We start from the raw sequence: 26,719 nt of genomic DNA on the forward strand, positions 1-26,719 counted from the left end.
GCAGCAGTGACTGTGACATAATTTTGCTCCTGCATGCGCTCCCATTCATGAAAGTGCAGATGAGTAGTTCTGAACGTCCTGGTGGTGGCCTTTTAAAAAATAGTTGGCATACGTTCAGTGGTTGAGTCTATATTTTATCAGAAGTGTGAATGAACTGAGGATGTTCCTTTGTAAACCTGGACACAGTCAATTTCTGTGTCCTTGTGCTAATTTTTATGATGAAGAAAACACAGTAAATGAGAAATCTTACTGAAAAGGAAATTTATGCAGTATACCTAGCCTTACACTGTATCAAATGATGTGGTTACTTTGATATTGCGGATTTTGCTTCTGATGCTTTAATTCAGAAATGTTCAAAGATTGAAACACATTGGCCACATTTGTATATCACATGAGCCATAGCTTAAAGAGTTCTCTCCGCCCCGCCCCCTCCCCCCAAGTTACTGAGAGGAGAATTTAAGTAGCTTCTACTTTGGGCTTTAATTATCCATTTTTTAATTATGTCATCTGGTGTAGCAAATTGTGTTTTAACGTTTACTTCAGTCATTTTCAAGAAAGCCATTTTCATTTCTGCGCCTGGCTTGTTTAAACTAACAATAATTAGAATTAATCAGAGTACAGAGTGCGGGAAACATGGCAAATGGCCAGGAAAGAAAACTGAAAGTAACAGCTTCCAAAGTCATCTTCCCCAGCCATGTGTAATGTGGAGGGGGAGACAAAGGTTAACTGCAGCTATAGTTTAGTGTGATGTGCAAATACAGCTGTTATTATTAATCGTCTTTAAAACGTGTTAGCAATGTTGAAATGTTAAAGGAGTTTGTTACATAGCTATTTAATATTTGTCACTTAACATTTGTCCTGAGATCTTAATATTGTAAATGCTTTTTTTATGTTATACTGCTTCAGGTAACTTGAAATATTTTTGTGTTTGCATCAGCACTTGTAGAAATCTAATTGAATCTTTTCATATCTCTTAAAGCTTCATAGTGAAAAAAAGGAGAAGAAATCACCCCTTATTGAATCTACAGCAAACATGGACAATAATCAATCTCAAAAACCGTTTAAAAAGTAAGTAGATTAGTTAAAATAAACTCTGTGTAGGGGGAATGTTGAAGACGGTTACATGTTTACTTGGAGAAGGTATAGGTAACTGGTCTTACACTTATTTTACTGATCACAGCTTTGCATGGGTGGGGAAATAAATAGAGCAGAGGAAACCCACCCTCCATTTATTTAATCCCCCCTCACACAACACCTGTGCAAAATTGTGATCCCAGACTTACCTGGCTTTGGGAAGGCAGTACAAGGGCTCTAGCGGGGTCCTAGAGCCCTCCCACCTTCTTCCCAAAGCTGGACAAGTGCTTACTGGGCCTTGAGAAGGCAGCAGGAGGCAGAGCCCTCATACCGCCTTCCGGAAGCCAGATAGACCTTGCGGTGAGGGAGTGTGTCCTGGGGATTCTTGTCTTTATTCATTTTTGCATATGTACATGGAGCCCTGGAACTGAACCCCCATGTAAGAGGCAAGTTACCTGTACTGAAGAAACATAGGAAGGAGTGGAGTTGTCATAATAACACTGAGTCCATATCTGTGCTCCTGTCACAGCCCACCCTGGTATCTTTTTTTCTGAAGCCAATAATGCAATAAATATCTCATGCTTCAAAACAATGTTGTTCCAGTAAAGAGACTTTGATCATTGAGCAAGATAAGAATGCATCAAACATTGAGTCTCTAGAGCAAGAAAAAGCTGATGAAGAGGAAGAAGGAAAGAAAGATGAGTCCAGTTGCTCTAGTGAAGAAGATGAGGAAGAAGACTCCGAATCTGAAGCAGAAACAGGTATTATAGAACAACAATTTTGCTCTACAATTGCTTTTAAATTCAGTTTAGTTTAATTCACCATTGGATTACTTCCTCATTACTTCATGCTTCTTCAAGTTTGGAGGTCATTAGGGACAAGTATAAAATTCATTAATGTGCAAACCATGAGATACGTCATTTTAAACAAAATTAACTATCTTTATGTCGATTGTCCAGAAACTTTAACATGGTAATACAGTAACTAGAAACTGTACAGAGCAAACTCACACATGGTACATCTATTAGAATTAATATGTAATAAATCTATATATATCTTATCTGGAAGATGTCAAGAATGTGCTAATTAGCTGTGAAAAACTCAGATTCTGCGTCAGAAAGCTAAATAGCACTACGACAATGCAATTTCAGCCATGCAGATTCTAGAAATGCCCCTGTTCCTTGCCTTTTCCTCATACTCATGGTTTTTTTTAAACACATTTTAAGGTTAATTTTAAAATAGTGAATCAAAAGGGATCTATTTATCTCACTTAAATAACAGCTATAAGCTGGAGGAGCACAATTTAATATATATGCATGTCTTCCACTAACAGCTTAAAAGTTTCAGACTCATCACTTCAGCATTTCTTGAGTTATATGACTCTCATTACTCTGTTTTCTTTGTTGCTACTATGCAGTCTTGTGCCAGGAAAATATGACTGTGACACAAGAATTAATTTATGTAAACTTAGAGGTTTTTAAATATCAACAAGGCTTTCATCATACTTTATTTGGCATGCTAGAGAACTTAGGCTTTTCCCTGGAGCTGAATCTCTGTGTTCCAAATTTGTTCCTTCTCCTTTCCCTCTTACTCATTTAAAGGTGGATTCACAATAAAATGTTTTGGAACCTGGAATATTCTAGGTGGAGTAGAGCCTGCTCTGGTGTATATTTTGTGTAGTGTGAATTTAAATTTAATATTTAAATGAAAGGAGCTTTGAGTGATTTGAGAAATAAACATTGGACTGTTAAAAGGGCTTAAATTTCCCTTGTTGAAGTGGAGAAATACTAAAAAGCAAACACACCACTGCATTTTCTTGGGAAACTGTTATTAAAGTACAGTTATTTAAACACAGCTCTGTATTTTTAAACAGACACTGGGGAAGTTCCAGCCCCTCTCCACATCCATTCCCTTCCATGTGCCAAGTGTGTATTTTTTTTTAATGGAAAGATGGGGTGAAAATATTTTTAATAAAACAGAAGGAGGAAGGCTCCTAAATTGGTCAACACCCACCAGCCCCTGGTAGTCTTGCTTCTACTGCATGCAGTGTTAGGCTTGTGAGGATGTGCACAAGGTGTCAGACGGTATTGTCCCCATAATTTGTAAGCATTTTTATTGCAGAAGATTTTCTGTATTTTAAAATGATTTTATAAAACTATTTTCATTGTGGTATATATTTAATATTGCCTTAAGTGGTGCTAATGAAATTGTATCCAGGTTCAGAGATGATGGGGAATCATGGTTCTCAGTTCTTGTATATTTCATGTGATTTTTTTATTCTCATAGCCTTACAACTTTGTCTATAGCCATAATGAGTAGAAACATTTTAAAAACTAAAATAGCTGGGAATTTTTTGTTTCAAGTCCATGCTTCTCAGTGCTCTTCTATGGAGCTACTGTTCTCATAGCAGGAAAACACTGATTGATTGATTGATTGATTGATTGATTGATTGATTTTTGGGTAGTGTTCCACAACAAATGTACAGTGGTACCCCTGGTTACATACGCTTCAGGTTACAGACTCCGCTAACCCAGAAATATTACCTCGGGTTAAGAACTTTGCTTTAGGATGAGAACAGAAATCGTGCTACGGTGGCAGCGGGAGGCCCCATTAGCTGAAGTAGTACTTCAGGTTAAGAACAGTTTCAGGTTAAGAACGGACCTCCGGAACGAATTAAGTACTTAACCCTAGGTACCACTGTAGTTAGATGCATAGCCTGATCATCTTCTCCAACTACTAGTGCTCTTTAAGTATACTTTCAAATAGTTTGGAACAAAACCTGAAGTTACTTGGTGTATCTTCTGGGCAGTGTCTACCCCACCCCCCACCCCCGGTGCCTGTAAACTTTATTGTGCAGAATGGGCCTCTGTAATGTAAAAAGTATTAGTTATCTTTAAATGGATTTTGAATTACTTTATCCTCTAAATGATTTATTTACAGACAAGAACAAACCTACAACAAATAATTCAAATACCACCAACGTGCAAGCTGCTCCTATAGCTGTGACAACACCATCAGTTACTACTGGTCAAGTGACACCTACATCCCCCATTAAGAAGGTAAAACAGTTTGTTTTGGTTGTTTAGTTAAGAGTAAAGTGTACACATTATATCATGAACTCTTCGCAGTATTAAAATGCCTTGATTGATCAACTGTTGCATAGGAAGCTGCCTTACATTGAGTCAGATCATTGACCCATCTAACTCAGTATTGCCTACACTGACTGACGCTGGCTCTCAAGGTTTCAGATATTAAGCCAAATAAGATTATAGGCTTGTATCCAGTGGTGTTGCTGAAGGCATTTTGACCAGCGGAAGCTTTCCTCAGCGGATGGGATGGGAGGTCATTTTTGCCAATTCCAATTCCCCCTCCATCTTTCCCCCAAATCGGCTTCAGACAGTTGGGTGGGAACAGCATAGAAGGTGACAGGAATTGGCAAAATTGCTTCATTCTCTTTTTGTGAAAGCCTCCAATCAAAGAGGGGGGCTATTGGATATAATCCATGGCATGATCATTTGAAATGGGAGCAAGTTGTAACTCCAGATACCAGGCTCAGATTTGATGTTCAAGAGTTCCCTGAAGAAGAGGTTTTTTAAAAAAATGCATTGGGCTTAATAAAAATATCATTTATTTTTTTTGTACACCTCTTTTTGCTTGAGATTAGGGCCTTACCACCTTAGTTTACTGTAGTCTTCATGAAGTTGGTGTGTGTGTTCAAACAAATGTGGTTTTCATCCTTTTGGCTTAGTCAGGAAGGTTGTTTAAAATGTAGAGGGCAAACTTCATGTAGAATAAACAGAGTTGGTCACTTTTAATTACTTTGTTAGCTTTCTGTATTAGAACGCATAGAGATGATGTCAATTCTGCAAAAATTCTTAGTTTGCATCATTTGAGGAACAGTCAGTAAATACCTGTGCTTGTTGTGTTATCCCAAGAGAAATATCTAGTTTTAATATTTGTTGGCGGAGTATTTTTTTTTTTTTACACTGTGATTTTGAGCTCTCTCTTTTTAAGACCTGCAATGCTTTCCTCCTAAGATGCACCTTCAGGTCAAGTACTAGATATGAGTTAATGCCTCCCCCAAGCCTCAAATTGATATTTTCAGGTAAATTGCAAATAAGAATTTGAGACATCATTTATAAAATTCATTCTTATTAATTTATTATTCATCTTCCATATATGTCTCAAGGTGCTGTAGAGAATGCAATATAAGCAGCTAAAACAATTTTAAACAGTATTAAAAAGGAATTAAAAGGGGGGGAAACACCAAATAGATACCCGTGGCAGAGACCTGTTCATCCAGCTGAGAAGGCTTGTTGGAACAAAAACATCTGATTGTTTCCAGAAAGTACAGATAGTGAGCGCCTGTCGTATCTCGACAAGAATGCTGTTCCACAGAACAAGGGCAGCCACACTTAAAACCCTGCTCTGAGTTACTGTTGAGTGGGTTTCTGAGATATTTGGGTCTTGCAGGAGAAGTTCTCCCTGCAGTGACCTGCCAGGTATGTAAGGAATAAGGGAGTCTTTCAAGGAACAAATTCACACAATAAATATTTTTATGGAACACCTTGTAGAGTATCTTTCTACAGAAAGGTGTGCATAGATGATAAAAAAACATATCAAAAAGCCCTGAAGGTATATTTTCCAAAAGAGCCTTGTAATTTAGTATTCAACCGGTTGCTTTCATTAAAGAAAGACTGCAGCTTTGTACATGCAGCCACCTTTTTAACACAGAGGAGGCTGTATGTTTCTTTCCCTGCTGTTTTTTCTTGACTGGACAAATATCTAGGAGCATCCCACATTGATTGTGTGAGAAGGTGGTGGCAGTAGCGTGGAGCTGGTGGGATAAGGTGTCGTGATATGGATGAGTGTTGGTGCTGTAACAACTGTTTACAATATTGTTGTGAAATACCAATTCTGAAACAGTGACAGCAGTGTAGAGCTGGCAGGGAAGAGGAGGCATGGCATGAGTGAGTTGTGAGGCTGTAACAGGCAGTTACAAGTTGATCTGAAATACCAACTCTCCTAAGGTGAAAGTGGGGAAGAATGAATCACCACCATATATGTGATTAGAGGAATGCTAGCACAATTCAATATAATGAGTAATATTATTACAGAAGCCAAGATGCTCATTGACCTAAATTGATAGATTTTCCTGTATTTTCATTTTAAATGTGAAAAAATTATGTTTTTATTTCAACTATGGAATTGTAGTCAGTCCTGTCCGAGGGAAAGTCCACTTATAAAATGGGTCTTTCACCCGTCTCCTCATAGTACAGTTTCTGGAATCCCTCAAAAATCTAGTTGTTTGGGGGACCCTCAGGAAAACACCTTGGATGTTTTGAGAAGGACTGCAGTAGGAAAGAGGACTTGGCCACAATCAGATGAAGGTAGCTTATACAAGTAACTTCCTACTTGGCAACCTGCCTCTACCTGATTTTGGGCAGCTTCCACCTTCCACCAGGACCCTTTCTGAAAATCCTGTGACCATCTGGAGAGGCTTTTCATGAGTAGCAAAGTCCCACTGTGAGAGCAGATTTCTACTCATAAAAAACTGAGTATAGCCCATTGGTGTTATATATATTTATCTAATCTACTACCTACCTAATGTACATGTGTATATTCTCATAAATGACCACAAATACTTATCTAGCCTGCCACCAGAAAGTCCTTTTTCTCGGTACCCTAATCTGTGTCTGGCTGAGATTTTTGAGAAAGAAAGCCTGTAAGAAAATGTATAAACAGTTGTGAGGTTACTCATGTACTGCACAGCTGATTCTGCTCTCACCCTGTCTTAAAGTAATCATGTAAAGGAGTAACAAGGAAAGTAGTCATGGAACAGAGGTGTGTCCGCCCGTTTAAGCACAAGTACTAATTTTCATGCTTTTTAAATTACAAGCATAGATAAGAGTTCTGGTGCCTAAAGTATGGGTGCAAAAGAAACATACTGCCTATCTTTCAATCTGTTTCCTTTCTTAATTTTCCTTCTGCTTCTCCATTCCAGTGCATATGCCTTTACCCCTCTCTTCCTTTCCAACCTCCATGCTGCTTTCTTTCACAAGAGAAAAAATACAAAGGGCTAGAGTTATATCCCTCTTGAATTTCCTGCTTCCCTGTTCAAAGGTCAAAGATAGGACCGCCTCTGACTTTTGCACATCTCCGCTCATATATAGCTATAATTCTGTGAATATGTCCTGAAAAAAGCTGACTGCTTTTACTGCAGCTCTATAAAAAGTAAATAGGGATTAAAACATGTAGAATTTTAAATTAAAGGCCAACATATTTTTTTGTTCAATCTTTATATCTCTTTTATATGTCTTGTCCAATTGGCTTTAGTATGACTTTCTTCCTGCTATCATGGCTGTGGTGGACTCTGTAGATCCTGCATCATGGAGGCAGGGCTTACGTAAAACTGGCATTATTCTTGTTCCCAGTAAAGGTGAAAAGTCTCTGGTGAGGGCTCTGTGTGTGGTTTACCCCTCCAGGTTGCAAAATAACAAGTGTTAATTCAAATATTGGCACTGTAGCTGCATGATTTTAAATGGTGTGTCTCTTTTGCATCTCATTGTTAATTTGTAGTTTATAGTGTAATGTTTACAAAGCTAACCTTTGAAAAGTTGATTTACCAAGTGTTTGGAATTTATTAACTTGCCCAGGAAATTGTGTGAGGTCTTGCTTCCTTTTCCACATACATACAATATACATCTATAGGGGATTTCATTTTGAAATATACCATGAAGCATGGAATTCTGGAATTAAAAATACTGAGGTTGAGAATGTGTCTTTCTTCTGTGACCTCTGTATAGTCCCACTTTCTGCTGTGAGCAAACATAGGCCACCATGTAGAAATTCTTAGGCTTTGACAGAAGTCATTTGCTTGTACCTATTACCTTGGCAGCCATGTTTGCCCTCATCTACATGATCCGAGGTTGGGTGAATGTCTTTAACTGCCACAAAATATTGCAGCTAGCAAGCTTTGCATTGTGTTACCTTGGATGACATGGCAGGTTCTATATCTTTCTGCCAGTACCCCCCCTTCCCCTGCTATCTTACTTAACAGTTTAAATTAAATGACTTTTGGTGATAGGGCAGGTTTTAAGAAGTGTATACCTTGTAGTAAAGATAATTCCTTCCCTTGCCTCTATTTTAAGGAAGGCCACAACCTGGGCATTAGCAGATTTAATGAAGGATTCATGAAGGAGGCTTACTGGAACTTAGGTTTTGGGTCAGAGCACATTTCTGCAAGGAATATTAGTGACTACTGAACAGAACACAGTGGTAAGCAGCAAGGTTCAGGGTGAATTTCTGTAGCAGCTGTGCGAAATCAAAGTTCATGTTGCTCTAAACCATGTTTCACAATGGACAACCATTGTGTTAGAGTACAAAGCTAAGTAAAAAGAGAGCTGTTCAGATGAATGGCTAGCATTCTTCCCCAATACCTAAACACACCAAAAGTGACTTTGCATCTGGGGCAGTGTTGGAATTCAATAAGAAGGGAGTGAAGCAATGCCAAGGCCCATTACTGCTTTCCCTGAGTCTAGAGTCCATGGTGGATGAATCTGTACTAGACAATGTTGCTTACTTGCTTGTCAAATGTGGGACTTCACAAAGATCACAAAGGAGATAACAGGGTTGCTTGTCTGTAATCCCTGTTCTCCAAGTGTGCTCTGTGCAGTTGCACATCCTACCCTCCTTCTCTAGCATAGAAACTCAACTTGTCTTGAAAATTACTTGTGGTTTGCTACCAGTGGTGATCTCATGTGAACTGCGGAGAAATACATTATCCCCATGGTTCATGCTCACAAGGGCAAATATGTCAGCGAGAAGGGCACAGACATACTCCATTCCTGTCAAAGTTGTGGAATTACTCATTTTGTGGCCTGTGTATGTACACTTCCAAATGTTTGACTGCACAGAGGACACTTGGAAGAACAAGACTTACAGAAAAGCAACCCTGTGTTTTACAGTTCCCAACTTCAACTAAGGTTTCTCCCAAAGAAGAAGAGAGAAAAGATGAGTCTCCTGCTTCATGGAGACTAGGTCTTCGAAAGACTGGCAGTTATGGGGCACTGGCAGAGATTACAGCTAGCAAAGAAACACAGAAAGAAAAGGATTCGACAGGAGTTATGCGATCAGCTTCAAGCCCTAGATTGTCCTCTTCATTAGACAACAAAGACAAGGTAACATTTTTTCCAGAACACACGACCTAATTAAATTATGGATGGTGATGGTTTTTTTATTTTTAAAAAAAGAAAGACCAGTGTCTGAAGATGATGAATTCCTTACCAAATTCTGACTTCCACATATCATGGAATAAAGTTTCTACTCCTAAAAGCTGTGAAGACAAATCATAAACTTATATGCCTAGTTCCTGGTGAAGTCTTAAGCGGCACTAGTAGTTGGTATATGGTGTACCATGAAAGATTTCCGTTCATCAAAGACAGGGGTTCAGTGATCTTTGTATGTCTTTCTGCATTTTTCATCTCGTTCCTTGGGCAACGTTTCCGGGGGGAAAGGATGTGCTTTCAAGAATGGTGTGGATTTTTTTCCATCCTTCAATTAGGAGATGCTTCCTAATGTGTGGTTACTTTGTGTACAAGGTTTAACTACTTTCTTTCTTTCTTTGTAGTAGATCACTTTCAGTGTAGTTCAGTGATGGGAAGGCCTGACTTTCCACACAACTTGTGTAGGAAGCATAATTCTGTACAATTATCTGTCATGTGTGTTAGGCTCTGTGTAATTTTGTTCAGGTTTGACAACTAATTATTTGTTTTCTCAAATGCCAAAGTTTCTATTTGACATTGTTTACAGTAAAATATGTAAAGTGTAAGTGGCAGCCTCCCTTTAGAAGATTTATTGCTAGATGCTTATTTTTACGCATGAACTAGAAACAGTGTGCCTGTTTTAACACTTTTTCGCTATATGGCCCATAAATTGATGGGAGTGTGTGTGTGTGTGTGTGTGTGTGTGTGTGTGTGTAATTAAAATGGGGGTCATGTTTGCTACACATGCAGTTGACATTTCAAAAATCGTAATCGTAAGTCAGACTTGTAAACTTTGTTTAAAAAATGTCTCTTGCAGGATAAAGATACAAAAGGAACTAGGCTTGCATATGTTGCTCCTACAATTCCGAGACGGCTGGCCAGTACATCTGACATTGAAGAGAAAGAAAACAGGGATACATCAGCCAGTTTAATACGTGGTAGTGGTTCTTACACAAGAAGAAAATGGGAAGAAGATGCAAAGAAAAATATATCAAATGAAGGATCTTCACCACTAAACACAGCCTATCAAAGAAGGTAAATAGTGTATGTTTTGTAGATATTAAAAGTATAAAGTATTCCAGGTATTTTTATAGAACTGCATGGTGGTACATAATGAATTTTATACTGTCTTCATTATCAAATAGTAATATAAAGGACAACAATATTCATGTTCTTAAAAGAAGGTTAGGTGTAGTTGCTTTGTGTATTATACATTAGCTATTTACCTGAAAATGGCGAGAGCTTCATTGGATAAACACTACAAAGCCATCAACTAAAAGAGGAAATCAGTGTTTGGGGAATTATGGTTCTGGTGTTTTCCAATCCCAAATGGATGAAGACTGCTAGTCACAGCTTCTTCAGTTATTTGCTTCCAGAAAAGTTGCACTGTCAGTTCTTATAACAGCTTCCTTGTTGTCTCTTAATGCTAAACTGTTCATGAAGCAACTGTGGCAGCATCCTTTCCCTTCAGTGATGGTCATGCTTGGTGTGAGTAAGTGATGTTGTAAGACTCAGCTTGGCTCATATATTTTAGTTGATGATACTTTTAATCAGTAATTAGATTTTCTGTATGTAAGTGATGGGCTGTAATAGCAACAACACAGTGCTGCTATTAAGTGTGCCATAAGACTGCAAGCGGGACGTGGGTGGCGCTGTGGGTAAAACCTCAGCGCCTAGGATTTGCCGATCGTCAGGTTGGCAGTCCGAATCCCCGCGGCAGGGTGCGCTCCCGTTGCTCGGTCCCAGCGCCTGCCAACCTAGCAGTTCGAAAGCACCCTTGGGTGCAAGTAGATAAATAGGGACCACTTACTAGCAGGAAGGTAAACAGTGTTTCCGTGTGCTGCGCTGGCTCGCCAGATGCAGCTTGTCACGCTGCCCACGTGACCCGGAAGTGTCTGCGGACAGTGCTGGCTCCGGGCCTCTTAAGTGAGATGGGCGCACAACCCTAGAGTCGGACACGACTGGCCCGCACGGGCAGGGGTACCTTTACCTTAAGACTGCAAGCAGATATATTGGTATGATGTTAAAATTGGGTATACAATCTTTGTAGTCTTTTTATGGAAATGAGAGGGAAATGAGAGTTCTTGTAATTATGCTTACCTTTTTTACAAATATCTGGAGCTATTCAGTAGATGGAAATCAAGGGCACATCAAACTGGTAGAAGAATGGATGGTGATTTATAACTTAATAAATACACAGTGCTTATTTTTGAAAATTCAAATGACTTTTCAGTGGTTCCTTTGGTAGAAGACAAGATGACTTGATTAGTTCTAGTATTCCAAGTATTACGACAGTATCAACAGTTACCTCCCCCGCTGGTCTTCAGAAAAGCCTGCTTTCCAGCACAAGCACTGCTACAAAGGTTACAACGGGTTCAGCAACAGCAGGCATACAAAGCAGGTGGGACCATCAGTGTTGTTTGTGTTATGTCCACTGTGTGCTTTATGTATGTGCATGCATTTTTGTGTAGAAGGTACTGGGCTCTGGATTTTTTTCATTTTTGCTGTTACCTGTGGTCAGTATGAAATCTGGCTTAAAATGAAGCTTGCATTATAAAGAAATAGCTATGCATGTCTGTAAACAGGTAAAAAATAATATATAGGAATGGGGTGAAAATATCATCAAAGCTTTACTTTTAGTAAAGCTGCCCAGGAGCTATGTAGATACTTCTGTAGCAAAACCAATCTCAAATTTGTATGTTTTTTAAAAAAGAAAAAATCCATCCCTTTGTATCACACTGTTTTAGTAAAGTGCTTTCATTGTTTAGCTGTTTCCTTTTCTCTTTTTGTGTTGTTGCTATGATGCTATAGTACCTCAAATCGTTTATGGGCTGAGGATAGTACTGAGAGAGACAAAGACAATGTTCCTACGGCAGTGACCGTTCCTGTTGCACCATCAGTTGTAAATACTGCGACTACCACAGCCTTGACTACAACTACTTCTGGCACTGTGTCCTCAACTTCAGAGGTCAGGGAGAGACGCAGGTGTGTAAAAGTTCTGAGAATGATACTTCACTTGTGCTGTGATTCATTAGTGTGAGGTGAACAGATGCATTAATACAATTGTAGATACGTTGATATTTTGCCCACATGTAATATATGTGATGGGAAACACGTAGACAAGCCTCAGCTTCCATCATCATCATCACCATCATCATCATCATCAAAAATTTATTATTTATACCCCACCCATCTGGCTGGGTTTCCCCAGCTACTCTGGGTGGCTTCCAACAAAAAATCAAAAATACAATAAAACAGGGAATACAATTTTAAAAATGGGAAGTCATTTTTCATCTTCCCTGTTCACCTAGTTCCCATGGTTCTATGCCACTTTTAAAAAAAACCAACTAAGGTAGAGAGTGGTATGCATGTTCAGTGTCTCCACATTTACAGCAGTTCTTTATCTGTAGAGAATTGAGGAAAGTTTTTCAGTTTCTTGAATTGTGAGAAGAATTTATCAGCTGTTTAGATGGGAAGAACTATTTCCAAACATATAAGATTCTGGTCAATATGGAAACACCGTATGTATTTAAACCGTGATAAACGTAAATGCAACAAGTTGTCCGTGTCAGTGTCTGAGAGACCTTTTCCTTCTACATGGCTGTTTTTATGTTTTCTGGTTTTTCCTGTGGAAATGTGTCATTTGGGCCCCAAATCCCTTTTGTCATCTTTCTTCCCAAGTGACTTTGTGTGTTAAGGAAAATGCTATGGTTTGAACTTGCTGTGCATTTCCCCTCTCAGAAATAAAAAAAAGCTTTTTTAAAAAAAATAAAGAAGGCAAAAAGGCTGCTGTAATGCCTGTAAATACATGTCAGTAGATGTATCAGGTACTCTAGATATAGAAAGTGGCGCACAATATCTCTTTAGGAAGTGGCCTTCGATACAGAGAGCCAAGTATTCAATTTTGAAGAATGGTCAAAGCAGCCCAAAGTGTCATATTAGGGACCATTTGATCTTGCCAAACAAACAAACCTGCCTGTCCACTGACCTCACAAAATATTCTAGGGAGGGAGAGAAGAGGATGTATATTTTGGTGTGGAGAAGAAGAGACACCAGAATTTAGAATAAACCTAGGCTTTTCAAAGTATATATACACAAACCAGCTTATCTTCCTGTTTCATTCATCTGAAGATGTAGGTTGTTATTCTGAAAGCCCATGCCCTTTAACCTATTATGTTTTTAAGGTGTGGCAATGTTCTTAGTTTGTTCTGGCATAAATGCACACAAACATGAATGCTCTGAGACTGCATTCTTAGTTCCTTTTAAAGATCAATTTAATGTGGAAGACAAATCAAGTATTGCCACAATGCACATTGTATGCTTTGAAGAAGGATCGTGTCTGGAAATAATAGGAATAAAGTTGGCGAACCAGGCAACTTTATTCATTAAAAGTTGCATAATATATCTAGGATTAAATGCAAGGTGTATGTAATGACTAAATTTTATTGCAACAAGTGTGGTTTTTTTTAAAAAAAACTATAGTTAAAAAGCCTGAGAGGAGCTGAAAAAGCAAGGAAGTTCAAAATTCAGGCATTCAGTTTCTTTCTTCACTCTCACCAGTGTGTCAAGGTTTTGCATGTGTGTTGCACAGGATGAAATAACACATTTAGATTTCTGTTGGTGGTCTAAATTACCTTGATTTTTAAAATGTGTTGTCCAGAAGGTGCCTACCTCCTCTTTGTATTCTGTGGTTTTACATATGAAGATGTAATAACAATCATCTGTTCCTTAGCAGGTCTTGAGATTAGGTAAATACAACCTCAGATGAACAACAACACATGATATTGTGCCATGTCATGATTTATTTAACAGAAATAAAGCCAAAATGGAAAAGCCATGTGTGGAAAAACTAACCATGGTGGTTCTACAAGCTATTGAATCGTAAGGTGTACGTAGTTTTCCACACATGGCTAAACATGGCGCTGTGCATTATGGCCAAACATCTCCACTTTGGTCTCATCCGTCTAAAAGACATTGTTCCAGAAGTCTAGTGGTTTGTTCAGGTGCAACTTTGCAAACCAAGGCCATGTTGCTATGTTCTTTTTAGAGAGATGAGGCTTTCTACTGGAAACCCTTCCAAACAAACCACGCTTGTTCAGTCTTTTTCTAATTGAATTGTCACGAACTTTTAACATGCTAACTGAGGCTTGTAGAGCCTGAGATGTAACTCTTGGGGTTTTTGCAATTTCTCTGAGCATTGCGCTATCTGACCTTTGGGTGAATTTGCTGGGACGTCCACTCCTGAAATGATTGGAAACTGTATTGAATGTTTTCCACTTTTGAAAATCTTTCTCACTATAGAATGAGGGACTTACCATTGGTTGGAGATGGCCTTGGAACCCTTCAGAGTTTCATGGGCAGCAGCACTTGCTTCTCTAAGAGCATGGTGTCATATTTCCTTCTTGGCACTGTGTTAAAATACACCTGAATGCTCCAGACCAACAGACTGCCCAAACCCCAGCTTTTATAGAGGTGGGCACACTTGCTGCTGTTCTAATAAGCAAGGGCATATGATTAGCAGCCCCTGTCTGCTACTTAGCCTCTTCATTGCTATGGCAGCAGTAAGGGTGTACTTCGTTTTTCCACACATGATTTCTCGATCTTGACTTTATTTCTGTTAAATAAATCATGACATGTTGTAATGGGTCATGAATTATTGTTCATACGAGGTTGTATTTACCTAATTTTAAGGCCTGGTAAAGAACAAATGGTTGCTATTACGTCCCGATATGTAAAACCACAGAATTCAAGGATCAATTCAATTTCTTTCTTTTTGGCAGTTATTACATGGTCCCAAAGTAGTTCAATTTATTCATTCAGAGTTCAGTGTTTGATTATGTGATTTGTTGGCTGCTTAGAATAACCTAGGATGACAAAATTGCCGACTGCTAAGAATATGTTGAGGAGTGTTTGTTTGCTCTTCCTATTTCCCCACTTTCTTTAAATGGTCATAGGTTATGAGGCATAAACATAATAGCTAACTGTAAGGCTTAATGCATTTATGTATGTATGTATGTTAGTGCAGTATACTTAACACCTATGACACTTGGGTGTCTGGTATCTTTAAGATATCTCATCTAAAGCAGGGCAGAAAATGAATGAAAGGAAGTGGCACAGCAAAATGTTCAGAAATGTGCATACCATAAGCTTTCTGGATGAGCTGAATACTTTGTTAATGTCTATCAAGATGTGTTCTCCTTATGTTAGACATTAATTTGAAGGTGGTATTTGGGGTAATTCGAGAAATGTTTACTTTATAAATAATGAGGTCTCTTTTTACTATTTAGCTTAGTGCCCTGACAGGCTTTCCCCCATTAAATTTAAAGTCAGGAAAGGGTAGTCTGTTCCAGCAGGTTGGATTCAACAAGTCCTGACCTACAATCACAATTGGGTTCTGGTTTGTTAAGTAAGTACATGTAGAATGAACCAGTTTCCTGAGTTTGAACATAGCTATGGTTTATTCAAAAATCCGAAGGAAGTGTCCAGTTGTTTCTTATGGTTAAAGGAGAGATGAGAAGCAAGCTTGTTGCAACACCTTCTTGTAATTGGGAATCATGGTATCCCATTGCATCTAAACTAGGCCATTGCCATGGAATCCTTGCTTGATTGTGTGTTGAGAGATCTAATAGTATGAAATGATGTTTTTAAAACCAGTTTTGCAAAGCAGCAACACTTCAAGTTGGTTGTAAATAAAAACATTTGCTAGTATAGTTCACCAGCAACTAGTTTACTTGGAGTACCATTTGGAGGGAATAATAAAGATTCCCATTCAGGGCACCCCCACACCTACATCCCATAGCCAGTTACCATGAGCTCATTAAAAGCACTGTTGCATCTGTATTAGAAAGTGGCTGGTAATACCTCTCAGAAGGCTCAGTTTGATCCTGGGTATTTCTGTTGCTGATCCTTAGGTTAAAGTGCTGACTTGATATTGTAATGTAAGTGTATTATCAGAATATGAAGAGCTTGTATGTGCGGCAGTGCAGAATTATACCAAAACGCAAGCAGTGATCTTGTTGCCGCAAAAGAACCTTGTTATTGTTTGAAACCTTCAGTTTCCTAATTTATTTGTGACTTGGCCGAGAGGCTTTGGTTGCTCCTTTTTCTATCAAATTATTTTCAAAAAATGCAATTACATTATACATTGATTACTAGCTAGCAAATCTTTTAACTCCAGGTCATACCTCACTCCAGTTCGGGATGAAGAATCTGAATCCCAAAGAAAAGCTAGATCAAGGCAAGCAAGGCAGTCCAGAAGATCCACTCAGGTACAGTGATCTTATATGTTATATTTAGGAGATATGTGTTAGTCCAATACACTGACGGTACAATACCTATGAATTGGTGGTTTCTGTTCATAGAGGGAGAGAGAGAATGAAAGTATGAAAATGAAAGTATGTAATAATATACAGTCAACTCGCAGCTTATGCAAGGGTTTGGTTCCAAGGTTTCATGTGTAACCCCAAAACCATGTGAAGCCAGAAACCCCCAGAACTCCCCATCCCTGAATGCCTGTATGGAACAGGCCTTTCCCTGTGCCTCACTGGGCTCTAGGCGTGTTCCAGGACCCTCACACAACTTTCCCAGAGGCAAAGATTATCATTTATTTATTTTTTACTCATATAGCTCCACTTCAGAAAAGCAAGTTAAGTATTTGCATTCTGACTTTAATCTACACATCCACATGCACACAATTAGTTCTGGGCAAGGAAAATATATTTTCCCCAAAGCATGCAATCAGTGGAAAAGTTTTTTTAAAAGCATCCATTTATTTTTATCTCATAAAATACCGTCCCTTCCAGTTGTTTTGAAACAGCATTAAAAATAGAAAGGGAAAGCTTTGGGATGCTATGAAAAATGAGGACGAAACAAACAAGAAAGAATGAACTATGAGATTAGGAAATGGGGTGTAGCCTCAGGTTTGGTTTGGATTATTTTTTTTTTTACAAAATACCATTTACCTTTAATAAGTTATTGTTTGAATGTCGGCAGAAGTCAAATTAGATACTGGAGACTTGACATGTTATCCTTTTTTGGGGTGCAATTCTTCTAAAGGGGGTAACACTGACTGATCTTCAAGAAGCCGAAAAAACTATTGGCAGAAGTCGTGGTACACGAACCAGAGAGCAAGAAAATGAAGAAAAAGAAAAGGAGGAAAAAGAAAAACAGGACAAAGAAAAACAGGAAGAAAAGAAAGAATCTGAATCTAAAGATGATGATTATAGACAAAGATACACACGGACCATAGAGGAGGTATTTCATGTTTCTCTTATTGCACAGGCATGAATTGGCCAACTGTGCTTCGAATGCTAGGCACAGTTGGATTTTATCCCCAGTTAATGCATTAGAGTGGGAACTTCTGCACTCAGGTCCACCGACCAGGCTGCCCCATTGGCTGCCCATGATTGGGCAACTTAAACTTTAGTCTTGGTGAGCTATCACACCCTGCAATGCAGCTAGTCAGGGAATTTACAATGGCTGGCTGTTGGGGATGTGACTCCTAATTGCCCTGGGAATGAAGGGCAGCTTGCAAGGGGCCGCAACTGCCACTCATGCAGCGCAGGGTAGGCGGCCATTCTGAAATTGTAGGAGGTAGTTTACTTGATGAAAATGATTTAATCTGCATTTCTATGCTTCCTAATATTTCAAAACTGATATGGACTTCTCCCTGTTGACTAGCCATATCATCGCTATAGAACTACACCTTCAACTACTTCATCAACTTCTTCAGTTGCCACATCTAGTTCTTCAAGCCAACTAAACAGACCAAACAGCCTTATAGGTATAACTTCTGCTTACTCTAGAAGTGGAGCAAAGGAAAATGAGAGAGGTAAGGCTTCTCTTATTTTTTTTTCTTTTTCTGTGTTGGTGTTATCAAATGAACCACTGCCCCTTTCAAGAAAGTTTGGTATACCTTAGATAAGTAATTGGTAAAACAGTTGGGAATCCTCCTGCAGAATTGCCACCTAAAATCAGTATTTCAGCAACTCCTCAGTAATTATACTTTTAAATTGCTTTCTGTAGATCAAATCTAAACTTGCTCATCAGTTCCCATAATTCCATGGGCTCTAAATTTTAATTTTGAATTGTTATAGGAATAACTTTTTTTAAAAAAGAAAAAGTTTAGAGTGAGGCTGAGTATTGTGTTGCCTTAATATAGATTCATTTTTCAGCCCTGAAGACTGGAGCAGTGAATTAACAAGTACCTGGATGTTTGTGATTTCTTATGTTAATTCAAGGGTAAACACATAGATAAAGTGCATGATAGCAAAGGAATGTTATATGCTTGTGCAGCCCTGCTTAATAATTCTTGTATAAGTTAATAAAAGCATTTTGGAGCTGAACAATCAGTTCGAAAGGTTAAACTTTGATCTTTCTGACATGTTACTTTAAATCTTAGTTTACAGAAGTGGCACCTTACCATGGTCTGAAAATTGCTGGATTTCATTAAATGCATTACCATACAAAGAAAAGCAAATCTAGCTAATTTGAACACAAATCTCTCTGAAAGAGTCTGTTGCACGCTGAATTCTTGATGCTTCTGGCTAAACAAATACTTACCTGAATAAGTGTGCTCTGGTTGCTTTGATGAATATGTGTTTGTAGATGTCATAATGTATGCATATGTGTTAAGCTTTGATTCTTAAGGTTAAATCCATATAATACTACAATGAAATATTACAGTTAGAAATGATGGAACAATGTATAAAGAGAATAATGGCATGTTAAAAGTGATCTACATTTACCATATTCTCAAAAGCATTTTAGGATTTTCATAAACTTGAATCCTGAATGTCTTGCTTCAGGAATGACAACGGAAATGTAATGTGTTGCAAATTAGTATATTTACTGGACTTCATTAAAATCTCAATGCATTGCTATTTAAATAGAAACAGGGAAGAAAGAAGAAGAAAAAGAAGAAGATAAATCACAGACAAAATCAATAAGGGAAAGGCGACGGCCAAGAGAAAAACGAAGATCTACAGGAGTTTCTTTTTGGACTCAGGATGTAAGTAAGAACCCATTTAAATTGCATATAGATCTGTATTTAGAAACAGTTCAGGGAGAATTCAATGAACTGAGGCAACACAGTTGATAAAACAAGCTGTAGAAATTGGGTTTTTGTTTTCATATTGCAGATTTATGTTTCAGACATAGGTGAGATTCGTGTATTTTAAAGCTATTGATCTGACGCTTAACACAGCTATCAATCTCATTTTAGAAGTGTGGTGGTTATACCCAGTTGTCAGATCTAGACATTCAAACTGTTTCATGAATCATCAACCCATCCACAATATATACATTATTTTTATTAGTGAGACAACAGACTTCTTCATCACTGATATCACAGCTTTTTTGGACAACTATGAATTCAGTTACTAGTCATTACCTTAAAGTAAAATCAGTACCCAACTAAGTTCTACTTAGGATAGACACATTGAAAGTAATGAACCCAAGGTAGTAATCACTATAAATTTTAGTGGGTCTACTCAATGCAAGCATTGACTATACCCCCCCCCCCTGTAATATGGAAAATGTGTGACATTAATTGTAACTCATACATAATTCATAATACATTGGATAAGCAGGAATTTTTGTTAATTAGGGCTTGGATGATTATGTGTGTGACTTTAAATCAGAAACAGTGAGATGAATGAGATGCTGCAATAAGATGCCGTAAAGTAGTTAAGTAAAAGTTCTTGTATGTAAGTTAACTGCTTAAACATTAATATGGACTTGCCACCCATAAATTGCTGTTTGTATATTGTTGTTGTTGTTATTTATATACTGCCTATACCCAGTGGTCTCAGTGCAGTTCACAAAATAAAATCAAGATATAGAACCACAAAAAACCTAATAAAAATAAAAACAACAACCCAATAGCCCCAATAAAATCTGAAAATACAGATTCTGTGTATCCTCTATTTATAGGAAAAGAGTGTCTATTGTTTTATTTAAAAAATTAAGTTGATTGCAGTAAGTTGTCCCAGAATTGAAGAATTGGACAAAAATAGTTGAAATTTTGTGTTAGAAGAGTACAAACATAGATTATATTCCAGTATAAATGTGTGAATGGTGGTGAGCAACTAGGATAGAATTTTGTTACTGACAAACTATATCTGCTTGTTTGAAGCAGTTTGAAGGCTGAAAGTGTTGTTTGGAAGAAGCCCTCCTTCTAAGTTGTTCTGTCCCGAGGCAGAATGTAAATATATGCTAATTTTAAATGGGTTTCCTCCCTCAGAGTGATGAAAATGAACAAGAACACCCATCTGATTCAGAAGAGGGAACAAATAAAAAAGAAACACAGGTAATTGTTCTGTTTTGTTTTCCTTGCATAAAAGACATAATCTTATGCTACGATTTTATTCAAGGTTCTGTGAAGAAAATTGTATCTTCTGGGGTTAAAACATTAAGTTCAGAGATCATGTGCTAATTTTATTAGGCATTCATAGAAGCGTAACCTGTTGATTATCTTTCATAGCGCACAAAGTTGTTTCCATATTGCAGTGCTGTTCCATCTATCCTTCCCCCTGTTCTCTTGCATTTTGATTCTCATTTGAGTGCCATATTTTACAAAAGCTACACTCCCACAGGTATTGCATCCTGTTTAAATTCAGTAATAGTGCATTAACTGAGATTGCATACATTTTGCTGTGATAATGCCAACATTATCTGTTTCATGTGAACATGTCAATTGAATAAGCTCTAAGTGGACCCTACAAAATATATTCAAACAAAAGAATGGTGTAAAGTTTATTTAAAATCACCACATAGTGGACGGTCCACACTGAAAAATGAGAGAGCAGTTGGAATACATAGAATACTAAAAGAACAGGAAGGCAGAATCATTAACTCTTTAGAACTTTGTCATAACATGGGGTCTATATTTCTAATATTGGTGTTCTTGTGAAGATTCTGCAAATTGTTGCTAGGATCCAAACATGCAGTTACTTTCATGTGGCCATGGAGACTTTCGGCTTGTATCACTCAAACAGCAGTTCCCTAAGCTGCATTGCAAATTACTTTTGAAATCATAGAAGTCTTTGAAATGCTCTTCGGCTTGGAAGGTCTGTTATTCAAAGAAAGAAGTCCAAAATGCCTTTGGGCACGCCCAATCCCTTGGTGTATTTAAGTTAGCTATTTGGATTCTAGCCTATGATTCCATGCAGCAGGGGTAGATAACTGCATACCACCAGTGGGCTAGATCCTTCCTTCCCCTCAATCCCAAGTGTCAGTTCTGACACATGGGTGGTACTACCCACCTGTCAATCACCTGATGTTGTTATGACATTGGGTGACAACTTGAAAAGAACTTTCCTTTGAAGACTGTTTTGCAGATAAGTTTCAATATGCACAGCTTGGAAATGGACTTCAAAGTAACAGCAGACACGCCTTTACCTGCCATATACCTGATGTCACATATGACATCAGGGATGGGGCAGGTGAGTGTGGTTTGGGGGAAATGGCCTCCCAGGGCAAATTAGAACCCCTAGCTGACCTGAATGGACCTGTAGGCTGGTGGTTCCACACCTCTGCCATACAGTATATTTTATGGTCCATTTTATTTTAATTGCTGAGCTTACTTTAAATTCTCATTAATTGTCTAGTAAGCTGTGAATAATTTGCTTGTTAAACATAGGTGTGCAGTCTTTTAAAATATTTGTTTCCTCTTCCTCCTTCAGGGTGAAAGCATTTCAAGGTACGTGTAATCTTCACGTTTAGCTCTCCTTATGATGTGAAGGATAACATTCTTAATTGTTTAATGCTGCTAATGAAATGAGAGGTTAAGCATGCTTTTATGGAAAAAGGCACTTTGCAAATGATGCGATGCAAGAAGCTGCCCACAGCTCAGTTCTCCATAAATACCAAAACTGTAGAAGATTACATCCAGTTTCAACATGTCCACAGAGTTGCTATTATGCTAGCATGTTGACCGTCAGCATGGCAGCACCATGACATCTTGAGGATTATAAAATGTTCCAGTAGAGCCAAGCAATATGATTCATTGGTTACAAACATGATGAAGGTTGTATGCTTTGCCACACCTAAATCAAGGGGATTTTAACCATTTATCTGTAAGATTCAGCTTTTGGGAAGTCCCCAAGTGGAGGATGTTCCCTGATAATATCATACCCTAGTTCACGTTTACTTTTGTATAAAATGGAGAGAAGTGGAAGATTGCATATACATTATTTGAATTCACACCGTATCTTTAGTTGAGTTATAATATTAATAAGTCAGTGACTTAATTCAGATGTCATGTCAAATCATCATTTTCAGAGCTTAACTATCGTTCCTCACAATGTTCAAATTTGACAAATCATAGTTTGAGAATGTTGAAACCATGAGGTTAATGAAATGTCCCAATTGACAAGTCATAGTTGGCATTCCACCCTCTGAGGCGAAAAAAAAGAAGAATGTTCTCAGTTGTGCTGCCCTTTTTAGCGTTACTGATTGATGGCAACAAGGCAGCATATCTGTGGTTGTGTTGCTGGAGGTACAACAAGGTGAAGTGATATATAAATTGAATCTTGGAACCCTTTGAGTAGACAACTAAGCAAAAATAGCATAAATTGTGTTTTGCATGTAGGGCCCAGTTTTGCATGTCACAGTAAACCATCATTATTAGTTTCCCATGAACATGAAAATCACTGCGGCTTTGCTCCTTCCATAGTGCCAGCAGGAACAGCAAACCATGATCTTTGATGTATCATTATATCTGAATGAGGGATCAGGCTTGTTTCGTTGCCCCAATCCCCACCTTGGTAAAAGGTAAAGGTAAAGGTACCCCTGCCCGTACGGGCCAGTCTTGACAGACTCTGGGGTTGTGCGCCCATCTCACTTAAGAGGCCAGGGGCCAGCGCTGTCCGGAGACACTTCCGGGTCACGTGGCCAGCGTGACATCGCTGCTCTGGCGAGCCAGAGCCGCACACGGAAACGCCGTTTACCTTCCCGCCAGTAAGCGGTCCCTATTTATCTACTTGCACCCGGGGTGCTTTCGAACTGCTAGGTTGGCAGGCGCTGGGACCGAGCAGCAGGAGCGTACCCCGCCGCAGGGATTCGAACCACCGACCTTTCAATCGGCAAGTCCTAGGCGCTGAGGCTTTAACCCACAGCGCCACCTGTGTCCCCCCACCTTGGTAAGCTAAGAACAAATATTGGCTTCACATTCTGATTTGTTTGGAGTGAAACAAATCATGATCCCAAGCTCAGACATTACAGTACACCAGGGATTGTGATTTGTCTCTCGCGCTAGGGGAGGAGCCACCTGCGTGAGCATGCTACACAATTAACTGCAGACAGTTCTGATGTGCAAATGAAGCCACTGTGACTTAGTTTCTAAATTAGAGCTAGCTCAGGCCATAGTTTGTTGTAATTCTGAATAGAGCTGTGAGTGACTGAACTTGTATTCTATTTTGGAAGATATGACACAGGATCATCAGGAGATCGTTACGATTCAGTACTAGGACGGACTGGATACAGTTACTTGGAAGATCGCAAATCATATTCCAGCAAGCTAGAAAAAGAAGATACAACAGATTTTAAAAAGGTATCTGACCCCATGAGTTGTGTGTTAACAAGATGACTTTATTACAAGTTTGTGAAGTCATTCTGTAGGGTTCTCTTAATTCAGTTTGACATTATATGCATACATACACTCTGGGGACTATAAGATGCAATTTCAAGCTGTATGGTATTGGTTTTGAGGTAAATTTTGATTGAGGCCATTGTTAAGGTGCTATTTGTAAAGCAACTTCAAATGCATGGCCTCTTTACCCCACCTCCTTTCTCATTTAGAACAGGGATGGGGAACTTCAGGCCCAGGGCTGAATGTGAGCCACAAGGCCACCCTATGTCACCCATTGGACCCTCTCTAGGCTACACCCCTTTCCTAGGATGCTCCTCCTCACCAGCCCTTCACCCTTCTCTAGTGCTTTTGCCTAACTGGAATGTGTACTTGAACCAGTATAATGTCTCTTGCTTCCATGAATGGAGAGAGGTGACTGTGGTGCATGGAGAAAGTTGATCATTGCAAGGTCCAGCTTGGTTCCTATGGGGAGAGGCGGTCTTTGAGATATTGTGGTCCTGAACCGCTTATGGCTTTATAAGTCAAAACCAGCACTTTGAATTGAGCCTGAAAACTAATTGGCAATCAGTGCAGGATCAGTGTAATAAACTCAAGCCGTCTTTCACTAGTGAGCAACCTGGCTGCTGAATTCTGTACCAGCTGAAGTTCTTGAACTATCTTCAGAGGCAGCATTGCGTATAAAACATTGCAGTAATCGAACCTAGAGATTTCCAGAGCTTAGAGGATAGAAGTTAGGCTAAATCCTTATTTCAGACATTGTGATATATTGGAATATCTCAGTGTTTAGCTGGTGATATATCACAATGTTGAAAACCATATATCACCCAGCCATACACAGAACCCAGAAATCTAAACAGTTGCTCCTTGCCTACTGCCCTTCTAATCCTATTTTAAATTTTATGTCTCTACAATTATCAATTTATAAATGCAGTTATAATAGAAGATTGAAGGAGTGCATGATTTATAAAAGTATTGCATATTTCTTAGCTTTATGAACAGATTGTAGCTGAAAATGAAAAATTGAAAGCACAATTGCATGATACCAACATGGAACTGACGGATCTCAAACTACAGTTGGAAAAGGCAACTCAGGTTTGTATTTCTAAACTCTCAATTTAATTTTATTTCTTCAAAGGATCTTCAGGCTGCCTTATATGATATCCTCTCTAGGCTGCTTACAAACATATAACAAATAAAATCACTAATCACTAATACGGTTTAAAACAGATTACAAACAATAAAATGCCAAAATAACAGGCAGAGCAATAAGTACAAATTAGAGAATCCTTCAATTTTTTGCTGGCCTGAAAAATATTTTATCAGGAAATTTAGTAACAAATCTAGTAATACTCTGAAATCTAGCAGCAACCTTAATAAAACCATCATTGTTAAAAGCTAAACAGAACAGATTGGTCTCCAAAGCCATTTTGAAGGCTGCCCAATAGTCCAATGTCTAGGGAGGAAGTTCCATAAATGAGGCGCCACCACAGAAAAAGCATATGTAGGTTCAGTAAAATGTGTGTCACCAAGGATCAGATTTGCATTTTCCAAAGAGATGGAAACACTCTTTTTTAATAGTTCCTTTTAAACATCATGCTTTAATTCTGTTTGTTATAAACCTGGCACAAAAGTTCTATTAGAAATATAAATCAATATTGAACGTTTCACATATTTGAAGGTTTCTATTGGGCTTTACCAGCGCTCTTGGAAGTGTATGGAATCTGAGTCTCTTAGGTGGAGTTCAGGCAATAACATGCAGTGAGGTGGCAAACTAGAAAAATGAAATGTGAAGTGCAGAATTTTTATACATTTTAAAGGTTTAAGTGTGCAGAATGGTATTTCATACACAACTTGCATAGGGCAAAGTTGTAAATTATTATTTTATATTGATGGAGGAGGAGGTGAGCGGCACAGTCCTTGGTGTGTGGATCTGCTGCCCCTCCCACCTGTCCCCAACCTGCCGCCTGAAGCCTCCTTCCCTTTCATCATTGTTGCTGTGCTGTTGCTGCCTTTCTCTCCATGGTTTTGGGTTGCTAAGAGCCCACTAATGGCATGACACAGAGAAGGAGGTAGTGAGCCCAAACTGATTTGTTCATCCTTCTGCCTCTGGTGGATGCAGGGCCTAGGATTGTAAAGAGAGTGAAACAAAGGGGCTGGGGAGTAATTAGTTCATCCTTCTTTACAACCCCAATTCCTTGGGTCCTCAAGTGCTCAAGAGAATCCCAAGTTGGGATCCCAGCTTTGGGCAGCAAAGTAAACGGGCCTCACTATGGCTCTCAGCTCTTTTTGTAGACAGCAAAAGATAACGAAGGCAAAATAGATACAAGAGAGACTACTGTTCTTCAGCAAATGTTGTCTACTTTAAAACAGGGAGAACCTGAAAGAAAGACCTGAAAAAGCACATTATTCAACCTCTGATCCAGAGTAATTTCTTCCCCTCTCTCTGTCTCTTACTTTCTGAACACAAACTTTGGATAAGCTCTATTGAACACTGTGGAACTTGCTTCTTTGTAAATATGCATATGATCTGGTTACATAAATTTATCTGTGGAGCTGGTGGCGTAGGAAGTAGTACATGTTACCATGTGAAGAAAAGGGGGCAATGTAGGACTATAATATCTGGAGTAAAATTATCTAGCTCATTCACTGTCTTGACACTGAAATCTTTAGAATGATCACTCAGGTACCTGTTAGGAATGGTTTAGGGAAATTTGCTATTTTCTTAATAACCACGGCCTGAAGTTGGCTTGTTTCGATAGACTTGTGGTTGATGCTAACCGCTGTTTGCCCA

The 26,719-nt window shown here is 38.7% G+C and overlaps 1 protein-coding gene across 7 annotated transcripts in view; it reads left to right on the forward strand.

Annotated features, from left to right (window-relative positions):
- Nucleotides 1–26,719, forward strand: part of PPP1R12A (protein phosphatase 1 regulatory subunit 12A) — a 91,525-nt gene that overhangs the window by 53,769 nt on the left and 11,037 nt on the right. For 4 of the 7 annotated variants that reach the window (XM_083699069.1, XM_083699071.1, XM_083699070.1 and 1 more), the window contains exons 7-21: nucleotides 980–1,068; nucleotides 1,678–1,835; nucleotides 4,015–4,133; nucleotides 9,042–9,254; nucleotides 10,156–10,373; nucleotides 11,572–11,739; nucleotides 12,150–12,323; nucleotides 16,516–16,606; nucleotides 17,394–17,591; nucleotides 18,018–18,168; nucleotides 19,229–19,347; nucleotides 20,581–20,646; nucleotides 22,022–22,038; nucleotides 23,763–23,889; nucleotides 24,916–25,020. In XM_083699069.1, the coding sequence (XP_083555195.1) occupies nucleotides 980–1,068; nucleotides 1,678–1,835; nucleotides 4,015–4,133; nucleotides 9,042–9,254; nucleotides 10,156–10,373; nucleotides 11,572–11,739; nucleotides 12,150–12,323; nucleotides 16,516–16,606; nucleotides 17,394–17,591; nucleotides 18,018–18,168; nucleotides 19,229–19,347; nucleotides 20,581–20,646; nucleotides 22,022–22,038; nucleotides 23,763–23,889; nucleotides 24,916–25,020 (2,013 nt within the window). The remainder of the gene's footprint in view (nucleotides 1–979; nucleotides 1,069–1,677; nucleotides 1,836–4,014; nucleotides 4,134–9,041; nucleotides 9,255–10,155; nucleotides 10,374–11,571; nucleotides 11,740–12,149; nucleotides 12,324–16,515; nucleotides 16,607–17,393; nucleotides 17,592–18,017; nucleotides 18,169–19,228; nucleotides 19,348–20,580; nucleotides 20,647–22,021; nucleotides 22,039–23,762; nucleotides 23,890–24,915; nucleotides 25,021–26,719) is intronic. The other 3 variants (XM_083699073.1, XM_083699074.1, XM_083699075.1) reach the window with 3 other exon arrangements.

Source organism: Podarcis gaigeae, assembly GCF_964106915.1.
Source record: "Podarcis gaigeae genome assembly, chromosome: 10".
Classification (NCBI taxonomy): Eukaryota; Metazoa; Chordata; class Lepidosauria; order Squamata; family Lacertidae; genus Podarcis; species Podarcis gaigeae.